Genomic DNA, 13,687 nt, shown 5'->3' with positions numbered 1-13,687 from the left:
CATAAACAGGATTTGAAACATTCTTTTCATTTTAAAACATCCTGTGTTTGTATTGGCTAATAGTTCTGGCAATGGAAATATGTCACCTTTGGACATGATGTGATTCAGTCATTCAGAAGCAGGTGCCACTTAAAAGCCAAGTCCTAAGTGCTTATGAGCTTTGTGGCTGACTGATCCTGAATTCTGGTCTGTACTACCTAGTTCTAGTTGTATAAAAGCCAGAGCTGCAGAAAATAGGCAAAATTACTAAATTTATACTTGCATATTAAATTAATTACTTGCGTACATCTGCACACATGCATGTATGCATATACACACATATGCAGATGTAAAACCTAAGTAAGTTTTACTTCATAGTTGAAGCAGGCTACAGACTTGGACACAATAACAGAATCATAAAATAGCTGAGGTGGGATGGGACCTCTGGAGGTCATCTAGTCTGATCCCCTGCTAAAAAGTTATCTTCAAAGTTATCTCAGGTTGCTCAGGGCTGAGTCCGATCAAGTTCTGAAAATCTCCAGTGACAGAGATTTCACAGCCTCTTTGGGCACCTGTTTTCAAGTGTTTGACTACCACCATTGTGACTTTTTTCCCCCTTAATTCCAGTTGTACTTTGTCTTGTGGCAGGTTGTGTCCATTGCCTCTTGTCCTTTCGCTGTGTACCTCCAAGAGGAGTTGGACTCTGTTCTCTTCATAACACCTTTTCAGACAGAGGAATACTGCAATTAGGTCCACTCTTTGCCTTCTCTTCTCTCTCCAGACTTAAAAAATGCAGCCTCACCATATGCATCCTATGCTCCAGCCCTGTAACCATCTTGGTGACCCTCCACTAGACTCTTTCCAATTTGCCTATACCTCTCTCATCTTGCAGTGAAGGGAAACTGTACACAATACTTGAAATATGGCCCAAACAGAGGGAGACAATCACTTCCCTCAACGTGATGGCTATCTTCGTGCTGATGGAAGCAAGTGAACAACTAGCCTTCCTCAATGTTCACTTATGGTCAAATCGATGCCTATCAGGCTCCCAAAGTACTTCTGCAGAGCTGCTCCCAGCCAGCTGGGTCCCTGCCCATAGTCATGCATGGAATTCTTCGGGGTTCTTTTGTCCCAGGTGCAGGACTTGTCATTTATTTTTGTTGACCTTCCTCCACCCTGTCAAGATCCCCCTGCATGACAGTACCATCCTCCAGTGTATCAGCTTGGTGTCACCCAGGGACTTGATGAAGGTGTAGTCTGTCCTATTACCCAGATCACTGAAGAAGATGCTAAGCAGTAGAAAGCAGCCTCACAGTGACATCAGTGTACGGGCTCAGCACCCTTGGAGGCAGCCCACCTAGTGCCACCTTCTTAATTTATTTAAATGGTCCATAACTGAATCTTCCAGGATGCTGAGGGAGTGAAGCATTTCTCTGACTCTGCCACTAGGTTAGGGACTTGGGAGGTAGAGAGCAGACCTTGCCAGTAAAAGACCAAGGCAAAGAAGGCATAGAGTAACCAGTCTTTTCCATGCCTTGTGTCACTAAGTTGCCCACCCCATTCAGCAGCAGGTCAACAGCTTTCATCAACTTTCTTTGCTGCTAATTTATCTACAGAAGTCCTTCTGGCTGACCTTCACATCTCTCACTTGTTTCAACTCCAGGTGAGCTTTGGCTTTTCTAACTCCATCCCTGCATGCCCAGGTCCTGCTCCCATAATCTTTCTTGAGAGCCTGTCCCTTTCCACCTCCCACACACTCCCTTTTTGCATTTAAGTTCAAGCAGGAGCAACCTACCCAGCCAAGCTGGCCTCTTTCCACAACTGCTCATTTCTTGTATAACAGGAAGTCTTTACTTATGTTCTTGTGCCTTGTCCATGAAAATCAATCAGGTCTCCTGGGCTCCTTTCCCCTTCAAATGGGTTCCTACAGGATCCCGCCTGCCAGTTCCCTGAACAATTCAGCGTCTGCTCTCCTGAAGCCCATGGTCTCTAGTCTGCTCCTTGCCTTCCTTACTGCTCTCAGGCTCCTAAAATCCACGGTCTTCTGGTCACTGCTGCCAAAGCTGCCACTGACCTTCACGTCTTCAACCAGTTGTGACTTTAGTTTAGTAATCGGGCAGTCACTTACTAAGCTGCAGTAATGCAATTGTTTGTAATGTTGTGACTGCAATGGGATGTGTAATTAAGGATAGTATAGCATGCCCTATTTGTGGGGGGAGGAGTAAAGCTAGGATTTCAGAGCAGTTTAGATTCTGGTTTGAACTTTCTGGCTCTGCCCGGTCTCCGATAAAATCATATCCTTCTCAAGACAGATACATAGACCAAAACCTTAAAACAGCTCACAGTGTTTATAGGTATGGGGACTTTTCCAGGACATATATCTTAGCTGCAGGTAAAAGTACACCTAAATGTCTGGCTATGGTAGATGCCAAGACAGTTGTACTCTGTATTTAAATGATTGCCTACTCTCTTGACTATCAGATTTTACTCTCTCAGGAAAAGATCTTGACATCTCTAGGGATGCCTCACAGATGTTGGTCCTCAGCAGCAGTCAAAGTAGGAGGCTGCATTGACACAAACATAGAGAACAATATGGAAAGTACTAGAATGGCATTGAACAGATTGGCAGCAGATCCTTGCTTTGAACGCAACATGTGGCTTCACTTATTTCAAGAAAGCAGAAATAGCAAGGGTCCTACTAAGGGCAGCAAAACTTGTTGGGAGCTACAGCTGAAACCTAAAACCAGAGCTGTACGTACTCAAGGGAATGTATAAAAAGGTTCCCACCATGTCCACACAGCTCTGGCAGACAGAACCAAAGGCAGTGCAGGGACCCACTCCTCCTCTTTGCGTGCATCAGACTAACTCAAGAACTGTCTCTGCTGAGACAGCAAAATTACACAGATGTGAAAGAATAAACAAGAGACTGAAGGTCTAATGCTGGAAATACTCCAGTACCTCCTAAAACATTTATCATGTGTTAGGAAGCTCGATGACTGGACAAGCAATAAAAAAGGTCTTGCTGACGGAGGCTGTCTACAGCAAGACTCCCTCCATGCTAACATCTGCGCTTCTGGCAGAGCCAAGTGAAGATGAGGCTAATGCAAGACATCTTGATATCATATGTCGTGGCAAATTCACTGATGCTTGCAACGCTTCCATAAAAATCAGAGGTCAGTGTGTGCTGTTTGTTTTTGAAACCAAGTTCGTAGCAACAAAGAGTTCCCAAGTTTCACTGAAGTTTACCTGGAGATTTTGAGCTCCTTTGAAATCAAAACTCCAGTATGTGTGGATGTCCAAGGAGAAAAACAGAGGAAAACATACCATCCTTTAGAGAGGGAAGCTTCTGAGGTTTGTTCATCCCTGGTAAAGCTGAGCAGAGGAATCATACAGATGAAGAGAAAAGAAAAAGGTCAGAGGTAAAGATGGAGATACTTTATTAAGTCTCTCATTTCCTTGTAAGGCAAAAATAAAAAGGCACATGATGGAACTGAAAGATGATACTTTTAAATGAGAAAAAGTATGTATTTTTGAACAAAAGATCTGCTCATTTTGTGGAAGTGATGGCTGAGGGCACTGGCAGGAGCTCAGCCAGCAACAAAGATAATTAACAAAATAAGAACCAGATGTAAATCCATGCAGTAAAGTCATGAACTGATACAGACAGCTGGAAATAATATCTGAAAGGGGTAAACTGCCCTTGTTCAAGGAGTTTATATATCAGTTTTCTAAACTATTTCACTGCTGAATAAATCATTCCAGAAATATGAACGCACAATGACTATGAAGATGATAAATTATCAAGTGTTAATACATGTCAGGGTAGTAACTGCTTTGTGGGCAAGGTTGGAGAGAACACCACTGTTTCCCTTCTCTTTCACCCTCTAGGCTTCTGCTCCAATGTAGCCTCACATTTTATTGGGTCGTGTTGTTTGGTGAGAGGACAACTTCACATTTGTTTCAAAGACACAAATGCAAGATGGCTTGCCTGTCTAAAATAAAAACATCAATCAGTGTTCATACTGCAAAGCATCTAAACAGGGTAAATCCCACCCTACCTAAGTTGTGCTCAGTTAAGCATGCCTATGTAATATTACATATACCTTAAAGTAGGGTGACAGCTTTATAAACCAAGACGACTGACTATCATCTGGCTTGTGTTTCTGTTCTGCCAGACCAAAATCCTTTGCAGTTTGGGGGTGGCCAGTCTCCTAGGAAGGGCACTGCACAGGGCTAACGGAGGTGTTGTTAACTCATCCTATCCTTTGTTAACTCATCCTATCCTTTCCAGGGCAAGCGGATCGTCAGTGAGAAACGCACCGAGTGCTTCCCTGGCCCAGGCAGAGTGCCAGACCTGAGTGAAGAAGAGACAGACCATTTGGTAGCTTTCCGACGGGGGAGGAGAATGCAGATTGCCATCACCATGGATAACAAGGAAAAAGTAAGTGCATTGCGAATAACTGAACTGCAGCGTATCAGTGGCATCCACTTGTTCTGCTGGCATGAGAAGGGCCATGGAGACAGATTAGGAGCTAGCCCAGCAATAGGACATTGGGAGAGACTATATATTAATAGTGTGGAGCTTATCACCATAAAACTCTCTGGTTTCCATCACTGTGAAAGAGGAAGGGCTACAATCCTTTCCCTTCTCTGTGATCCTAGCTAGGACTAGCAGGCTCTTAAACATACTGGGTCCATAAGAAATACCAGATGCTGTTTTGGGAGGATCGATGAAAGCACTGCCAGATATGGGGCATGAAACTCACCCCCTGTCTCTTAACAACTTCTTTTTGGGGCCATACAGCAGACTGAGTCAGGAGTGCTGTCCTCTTGACTCACTGCATGACTTAAAAGTTAACAGAGCTGGGCAATATCTGCTTCTAAACCCAAGTCCCGCTGTGCCTGGCCATAACCTACTGGGTGAGCTGGCTGAACTTTGTTAATCTTTGAAACATATTTCAAATACTTCTTTGCAAATACCTTCCTCTTTACACACACGGAGGCATGTGATATTTTCCTATTTGAGAGTTTGCACAGATAAGTAAGAATGCCTGCAGCAAACAGGGTCAGGAAGGACTATGAAGGAAAACAACACTTAGTGTAGCTGCCAAACACACCCAGAACGCTGGGAGACCTATGCAGCACCCTCTCTGGGACAGCAGCCAACCATCTGCTAACTGCCCACATTAACTTCAGCTTCTGCTCCTTCCCAGAGACTACCTAGGCTCTGAAAGCCCATGTGCTCATGGCTACCAAGCAGTTATTTTGAATGCCATAAACCTCATTTTGGCTGCCTGATCGAGCCACTAATAACTATCCATTTGCCAGAGGTCCCCATGGCAGGTGTCACCCGTTTCAGTCTAGGCATCATGAACACACCTAGACATGATGAGAGTGACCTGACCATGCCTGTGCTGTAGCTGTCCTTGAGGCTGTCAAATGTAATTCTGTGACATGCAGGGCAAGTGTCTCCACTTCTGCTCTTGTTGGGCTTGTTTAAATACTTGTCTCTGAGGTCATCAAGGCTGAGACTGTGCTAGGAGAGAGTAGTAGGAGGAGTGCCTAGATTGTGGCTTCAGAACCTGAGCCTTGTTTTAAGTGTATGGACAGCCTTGGAAAAGGTAACCTCTCATATGCATTCATTATGGAACATGAAATTTGAGGCTGAGGGGTCCACATACGTGGTTTTGGCAATGCCTTGCTCATATTGGCTCCAAAGCAGCTAGATTCAAAGTGTGTAAGAGAGCAGGCCTACAGCTGCGCTGGTTTAAAGCCATACCTGCCTACACCTTTTTACATGAACCACAGAAGATCTGATGCTGTGAACCGTAGGCTGGCAAGGAGGGTGTGAAGTCCCTAATGCCTGGCAGATTTGATTTTGGTGATTCAGCAGAGGCTGGTGTCTTGGGTCTTGCTCCTGCTACTTTCAGCTCCCACTGTGCTACCATTCATTTAAGCCCATTCATTTAAATTAATTCCCAATGAATGCACTTACCTCCATATAGCAGTTCAAGGAGCTCACATAACTCTGTCACATAACCTCCTTTCCTCAATTGTACATAGCCGCAGTGGTCTCCTTCACATGGTTTGGGCTAGAAGGTAATCCTGATAATCCCCAGGAATGCAAACAACTATGCTGCTCCTCCTCAGATACCAAAGTTCATTAAAAGTCTTCCCTTTTTTTTTTCCCCCTTAATCCAAACCCAGTCACTCAGTTGGCAGATGGTAGGACTGAAGCTCAGGCACTCTTCTAGCAACAGCGGGCTGTGAGGGAAGCCTATTCAGTGCTAGATGAGAGGCTGCTGATGCTGACGTCCACAGGGAGAAGGACTGTGCAGAGCCATTTGGTGCCTTCACACCTTGGCTGAACAAGAGAAGGATCTCTGTCAGGAGCACGGGAAAGCCACAGAGGCTTCATATAACTCTAGCTATCAAATAACACTACTGAGGAGCAATATATGCCCTCAGCATTACTTAAGACTGAAAAGAAAGATTAGTTTTGCTTGATCACCTGGTCTTCTGGCTGGACAGATAGCCTGGCTCAACAGCAGTCTTGGACTAATGTCGCTGGCAAGAGCTATTTAGGGATAGCATCATGCTTCTTGCTGGCACAGAAAAATTCTCCCCTGCTTTCTGTTACTGAGCTTTGAAACATACCTCCCCCAGCCTCTTGGAAGCTCACAGAGGGCAGAATGGGAGCTTATTGCTCCCTGGAAGGCAGGGTGCTTTCAGTGACCACGTGCTCTCCCAGCCTGCACAGGAGGCAGGGAGCAAGCACAGGGTTTGCTATGGAGCACACCTCCCACATCTGGGAAGTGGAGGGGCCAGAAGAGCATGTTAATGAGCTTATTTTAAAAATGGGCTTTCGTGGGAGCATTTGTTGTTGTTCTTTGGATTCCTCTTATAATTTAGAAAAAGATATAAAAGTGTTTGAAACTCTAGTATCCAATACCTGTTACCAGCTGGATATGTTTCAGAGTCCAGCTGAGCTCAGGAGATTTCCTTGTTCCTGGTGATTTCACTAGACTGATCAGGCCCTGCTCCATCCCTAGTTAGTGAAGATAGATAGCTTCATAGTGCCATTTTAACTGTGTAACTTCAGATAACAGCTACAACAGCCAGGACAAAAACCAGCTCTCAGCACACAGGCACCTTACAATGTGATGAAAAGATGTGGCTGTAAGAGAGTTAAATGGTTTAATTTCATGGTCACTTCTGCAAGCTACTTTCTTCCATCCGCACTTGGTTAACCTTTTCCCAGGATCAGTGACAGAAGCAGATAGGGCCTGAAGTGACAGGTCACATTGGCATCTCACACATCATGCCAGCTTGGGCTGGTTGAGTCAAGGGAGATTTGGTCTGGCCCACCCTGTCACTTCAGCTGTTCCTAAGCCGCGTTAAGGATTAGTGTTTTAAACAACTACTTCTTTTTTACTAGTAGTGATAGCGCTTGAAAAATTGTAACCAGGCAAGTCTCTCTCACATGGTGTGCCTCAGAGCAATGTGTTTCTCCAAGAGGCACTAGAACACTGCAGTGCAGAAAGCAGATCAGAGTTAGTAATACCAAAATGCATAAAATCCTGTATTAAATAATTTTAGCCTGCAGGACTCAATGTGTGTCACAGGGATGCTGAATACAGCAATTCATTTTGGAAATGGAAGCTGGATCCCACCAGCACTGGTGAATCACAGCATCCACAAACCCTGGCAGCCCTGGGCTTCAGTTCCCCCCACATGAACAGGGTTATAGCATGCCTCTGCCTTCCTAGCTATGACGATAACCATGTGAGTGATGCTGAGTGGCTCAGCGCTGCATCACTTCAGGAAAGCTAGTAAACAGGGAACCAGCTGGTAAACAGGGAAACCTGCCCTGGTGGGCTCGGCAACCCAAAGCCACTCCAGCACTGCAGCAGAGCTGGGACCTGCCCAGTGTGGGCCGTGCACTAATAGGAGCATTAGTTGTTTGTGCAGCAGTGTTTGCACTAACACTAAGTTTTTGCAGCAGCAGCCAGCGTCAGGGAAAGAGCAGAAAAGCAGGGAAACCTGCAGTCATCCCTCCCCTCCTATACTTGCCAGCCCCCAAGTTAGGGGCCTCCTCTGCCAAGAACAGCATTTTTCTCCTTGACAGGCTTTTTCTTGTCTGAATTCTAATCTTTTTTTTTTTTTTTTGAGTCCATCTAAACTTTATCCCACACACATCTCGAGCCAGAAGCTGCAATGTTAAGTGACGTGCTGTGTTGAAACATGCCTCCCTTCTTTTTTTTCAGACTTGTTACTTGATAACTCCATTTGATGCTTCTGCGTCACGAGAAGCAGTGCATAGATCATCCCCTGTTCACTTTCCCAAAGCACAAACGATTTTATCGAGCCATTTCACATCTCCCTTCAGCCATCTCTCCTGCAGGCTTAAGAGACTGACCCTATTTAGACATGTCTGGCAAGGAAGTAGTTCCGTATTTTTGATCACTCTCATTGCCCTTGTTTGTACCTTTGTTATTTTTACTATATTTCTTTTAATACAAGAGGACCAGAACTGTACATGGTATTCAAGCTGTGGGCTCTTGTGGATGTACTCAGTGAAATAACAATGTTTCTGGCTTGTTCTCTATTCTTCTCCTAACAACTTTGCATTTTCTTTGCTTTTTTTCCTAAATAATTGAGCTAACATTTTCAGAGAACCAGTCACAATAACAACAAAATTTCATTCCTGAGTGTTAATCATAGTTCAGGCTTCATTACTGTGTGTATATATATAAGCAGGGGCATTTTTCTCCATGTGAGTTATTTTGTATTATTGATATTGAATTTCATCTGTAATTTTATGATGCAGGCATTCAATGTCAAGAGATCTTTTGCAGCTCTTTCCTGGCAAATTACATTCTTTGCTCTGGATGATTTAGTGTCATCAGCAAACTGTCATCTCTCTATTCAGCTCCTTTTCCAGACCATTTATGAGCATGTTGAGCAGCACATGTTCCAGTGGCACATCCCTGCTAATCTTCTACCATGGAAACTGGCATTTTCTTGCCACTTTTTGTTTTCTATCCTTTAATTAGTTGTCAATACAAAAAAGAAACTTCATTTTCATCCCCAAATTGATGAGCTACTGGGAGAGCCTGATGGGGTATCAGTGTTGTCATCTGAATAGCTGTGTCTTAGGACCTGAACTGAGACCCCCAATTCAAGCATTAGCTTTCAGCATCCCTTATTACCTCAGCATGGTCCATCCTTTGGGGTTTTTCGCCTCATGCCGCAGCTGGTTCCCTGCTCATTCTGGGTTATTTGTGTCCTCCCTGTCACAGAGGCCTCTCTGGTGCCTAGGAGAGCAGATCACATGTGTCACTCCCCCTTTGGTAACATCCTGTAGCCTGGCCACTGTCAAATTTGCCTCCTCCTCTCTGCACTTGCCAGATTTATCCTATTAAAACATTTAATGGGCATCCTCGTTATCCCACATTTTTCTCTATTTTTATTCATGATGAAATTCAATAAAAAGAAAAAAAAAAAAAAAGACTCCCATTCTTGCTACCCTTGATGCTTCTAGCTAGCACCACATTGTCAGTCCCAGACCGCATCGCAGCTGGCAGCGCACAGCTGTGGCAGAAGCTGCCAAAGAGGAAATGCAAGAAAAAAAAAGCTGTTCTCATGATTTTCTTTTCTGAAACATCCCCAGTGCCTTATATTCCCCTGCCATCTTGAAGCCTGTTTTTTCCTACCCAGTGAAAGACTCTTTCACTCTCTGTTAGCACAGAGGGCTGGGGGGACCAAATTATCCTGTCTCCTTGCAGAATGAATTAGCCTGAGCACATTACTCTACTGATGCAACTTCATGGCCTCCAGTGCTTCTGCTAGCTTGGAGATGCCACATCTGGGACCTTTCTTCCCACCTCTGCCTGGCTGCCCCTAAATCTGCATCAGGGCTCTCCCTGCAAGTAGGGCCAGGGATAATGCCTAATATTTAGCACCAGTGTTCCTAAAAAGTCACTCCGTGTTCTGGCAGTGTTTCAGGATCATTAACACATTAGAGCTGTGAGCCAGCAACCCAGGACCAGTGGAACACAATGGTTAATCAGCAGGTTACAAATAATCTTTTAAATGGACAGTTGATAGGGCTTCGGGGCTTTTAAACAGTGCTTTTATTAACAGAGTTTCCCAGGATGGTATATCAGAAGTGACTGTTTGTAATCAAGAGACACAAAAGCTGCTTTCATGGGCGTACACAGATGTGACTCCCGTGCTTGCATAGGAGAGGAACCAAATCTGTGGCAGGAGAAACACTTGCTTTTACATTGCAGATGGGAGGGGAGGATAGGCAGAAAGGGTGGCTGAAAAGTCTTTAGCTCCCTTCAGGCAGCACAATTAGTAGGCAGATTTTTCAACAGAGTTAGAAAAAAATAACCTCTCATGTAGTAGTTTCAAAAATCCTGCCCAGTGGGGGAGCCAAGCACTGAAAAACTGGCTTTAAGCTCTCGCAAAACTCTCCTCCTGCAGAAGAAATGCCAGTTCTGGTGCCGACATGTGCCTGAAGAAGTGGGTACCAAAAGGCTAATTTAACACATCTGCTGGTGCTTATTTTTAAAATAACAAGTCCTGAAGTAGCCCAGAGACATCGAAGCCCCTCAAACCTTTTGGTTTGGGGAACTGTTAGTACAAAACAATGGTTAACATGGCTGGATAATGGCATCAGCATTGTCGCCATTGCACATTAACTTTAGCTGGATATATATATGTCTGAAGGTCAGACAAACCCAGCGGCAGAAAGCATTTGGGATCCCAGGGCCGTATCCTGGTTAGGAGCAGGCTCTGCCCCACCCCAGACCATTCTGTGGCTGAGAAATTGAGAAATCCTTGCATAAATCTCAGGATGAACAAACGTAATCTTCTCTGTCTACTTTAGGTTTTTGTTCCTTCCTCACATCTCTTCCCCTGCTGTGCAGGAACAGTTAAACTATGAGATGATAATGTCATTGTCGTATTTCATAATTTTGGGGGCGGAGAGAAGGAAGGAGGAGAAAAACATGTTTTGCTTCCCCATGGCCTGGGTGTGTCATAACAGGCTAACAGCAGCTCTGGGGCAGCACAGAACTAATGCTAAAATCTGCTCCTGAGCAAGTGCAAAATCAAAGCTAACCATGTTCCCTTAACTGCACAGTTAGACCTGCTTTCACGGTAGAAGAGAACTAGATTTTTTTGGTCCTCTCTATTTTCCACAGTGCCCTTTGAGAAGCAAAAATAGAAACAGACTAAGGAAAAAGGCAGCCTGGCTTTGAGTGAGGGATGTAAAAGGATGGAGAGTTGTATAGCGTCCCTGTGACAAAGCAATTTGTGGTGTGCACCGAAGAGCTAGCACCCAAAACGAGAGAGCGTCCGGGATGCAGGTCTCCAGTGCTGGTCAGCCACACAGGAGCTGCATCTTCTCCCGTGTCTCGCGAGCTGCAGTGCGGTCCCTAAGCTGGGCTGTCCCAGCACATTTCCTGGGCGCAGGCTCGCTCTTCGCTGCTCCTTGGCAGAGACAGGGCTGAAGTCAAGCTGTGCTGAGCTGCAGACAGGCAGAGGCACACTGCTCCCCCCACAGCTTACGCACATGCTGGCTCAGTGCTCCGGCTGTGCGGATGCTCTGGCTTTCCGGTTCCCGTCTTCAGGGACACAATTAGGCATTGTAAAGGGTCCAAACTGAATCAATCTTTGAATGAGCTTGCATGAGAAATATGCAGACTCAGATGAAACAATAAGCATACCCATGCAGCTCCCTGCCTCAGTTTCCCCATCAATTATGAGCTCTTTGACATTTCTGAGGTATCAGTGCTCCTTCTCTCCTGCCTCTCCTCCCACACAAGGTTTCCCCCAGGGATGGAGGGGCTCCAGCTCTTCTGCAGCAGCCGGCTCCTTTGTATTCTTTCTAAAATGGTGAGGGTTTTTTACAGCTGCTTTAAATGCTAAACATCCATCTGCACCCTGCTCCCCAGCCAGCCTCCCCAAATAAGCAGTTTCCAGGTTTCTGCCATTCTAATCTCTCTATAAATGCAAGGTCTCAGTTTGGGGCTGCAGAGACTCGTTAGATTCTTCGCTACTAGGTTCTTCAAATGGGGCTGCACAAGCAGTTGACTTTGAGCCTGGTGAGAGCATTTTTGGTTACGTAAGTTTTTGCAGCAACCTTTTGAAATAAATACCCAGTATCATCTTTCACCATATCCTGGCCTGTTTTGTAGCAGGCCAGGATGTGGTGAGGGGTGGCTTCTCTGAGCACAGACCCCTCTGCATTTTTTCCCAAATCTTTGCTGAGAAGTCCTAGGACAATATAGCTAACATCTTCCTCATTATTTCCAAGCATCTGTTTACACAAGCTTCCACCTGTACTGGAGCTACCCCAACTTCATACTAGTCAGACCAGTGAAGCTGTCGTGCACTAAGTGCAATGTCCATGAGCACTGGCTATATGGTCACACTTCCCACCTGCCTCAGATTTAGCACATACAGACAATCCCCAAAAAGACTGCCCCCAGCTCGCTCCGTGCACAATGCCACCGGGTACACGGGAACAGGCTGCAGTGGGGATGAGTTGCCTTAGGAGGCTGGGCAGAGCCGGCAGGTATTGAAACTGGTATCCCAAGTTTCCAGTATGCAGTCCCGTAATGCTGGGCTAAACCTGGGGCTGGCAAATGACTGGAATAAAAGTCCTGTTTCCAGCCTGGGTTGGACCTCACTGCACTGACACTTTCTCGAACGGCTGACCTGGCAGTTTGTGCTGCGACTTTGTGTTTCAGTTTTGCTTGGCGGTGCAAAATGGCAGGATGATAATCTCAGCCCCACACACTCCCTGGCCTTGTAGCGGTTCAGCAGGGAGGGGAATCTGGGGATGCCTCAGCTCCACTGGGTACAAGGGGACCCTCTGGGCTGCAGCATGCCAGGGCCTCTGTGCTCCTGGCAGCATTTGTGCAAGGCAGCCCCAGGGCTGCCATGTACAGTTACAAAACAGGGGGAGGCAGCTGTGATAAATGCTGTACCACATGGCAGCCGCTGTGCTGCGAATCGTGCTGTGGCAGCGTCCGGGTGGGAGTGGGAGCCGGTCGCCGAGGCGTGTGGCCACCCCAGGGCAGAGCCCCGAGCAAGCACTGACCCCCTTCCCTGAGGGGCTCAGCAGTGTGGGGGGCAAGCTGGTACCCTGCCCTCAGCTGCCTGGCACATGCAACAGCGAGCAGCCCTCCCAGTGGCACCCTAACAATACTAATCTAACCAGAAAGCCTTTCTTGAAAGATATTTATGCTCTGCAGATTATTTTGCTAAGACTGTGATCCCACCCTGGCTTCTGACATAGCTGCATCTGTATTATCAGTTCCACATAGGGGCAGAGAACTGCCTGGCCCATAGCATGCCTCATGTTTAGTGTCTGTAGTTCATTAAGCTGGAGGGCCTAATTTTCACCTCCTGCCAGGCAGGGGGATATCAACACTAGAGCAGAGCTTGCCAATCTGGTGGCAGTATGGCTAAAGCCGGTGGAAGCAGGGATGGACCCTGGTAGAAGGGCACCATGTTTGACACAGACAAAAATCACTCCCAACTTTACCATGCTGGCTTTTAGCTTCATCTTAGATGGGCTCCCAGCTCTCATACAGTTGAATCATAAGCTGAGTCTTTGGCCCAAATCTGAAAAGATACCTGAAATTTGCTCTGCCTTGGAAAGAAATGGGACCATGCAGGACACCTCTCT

At 46.0% G+C, this 13,687-nt stretch overlaps 1 protein-coding gene across 2 annotated transcripts in view; it reads left to right on the top strand.

Annotated features, from left to right (window-relative positions):
* Positions 1-13,687, top strand: part of CCDC9B (coiled-coil domain containing 9B) — a 53,622-nt gene that overhangs the window by 14,470 nt on the left and 25,465 nt on the right. For both annotated transcript variants that reach the window (XM_030039284.2, XM_030039285.2), the window contains one exon: positions 4,271-4,420. In XM_030039284.2, coding sequence (XP_029895144.1) covers positions 4,271-4,420 — 150 coding nt within the window. The remainder of the gene's footprint in view (positions 1-4,270; positions 4,421-13,687) is intronic.

This window comes from Aquila chrysaetos, chromosome 16 (genome assembly GCF_900496995.4).
Source record: "Aquila chrysaetos chrysaetos chromosome 16, bAquChr1.4, whole genome shotgun sequence".
NCBI lineage: Eukaryota > Metazoa > Chordata > Aves > Accipitriformes > Accipitridae > Aquila > Aquila chrysaetos.
Note: the sequence above shows the minus strand (reverse complement) of the source record. Positions and strands in the feature narration are given on the sequence as shown.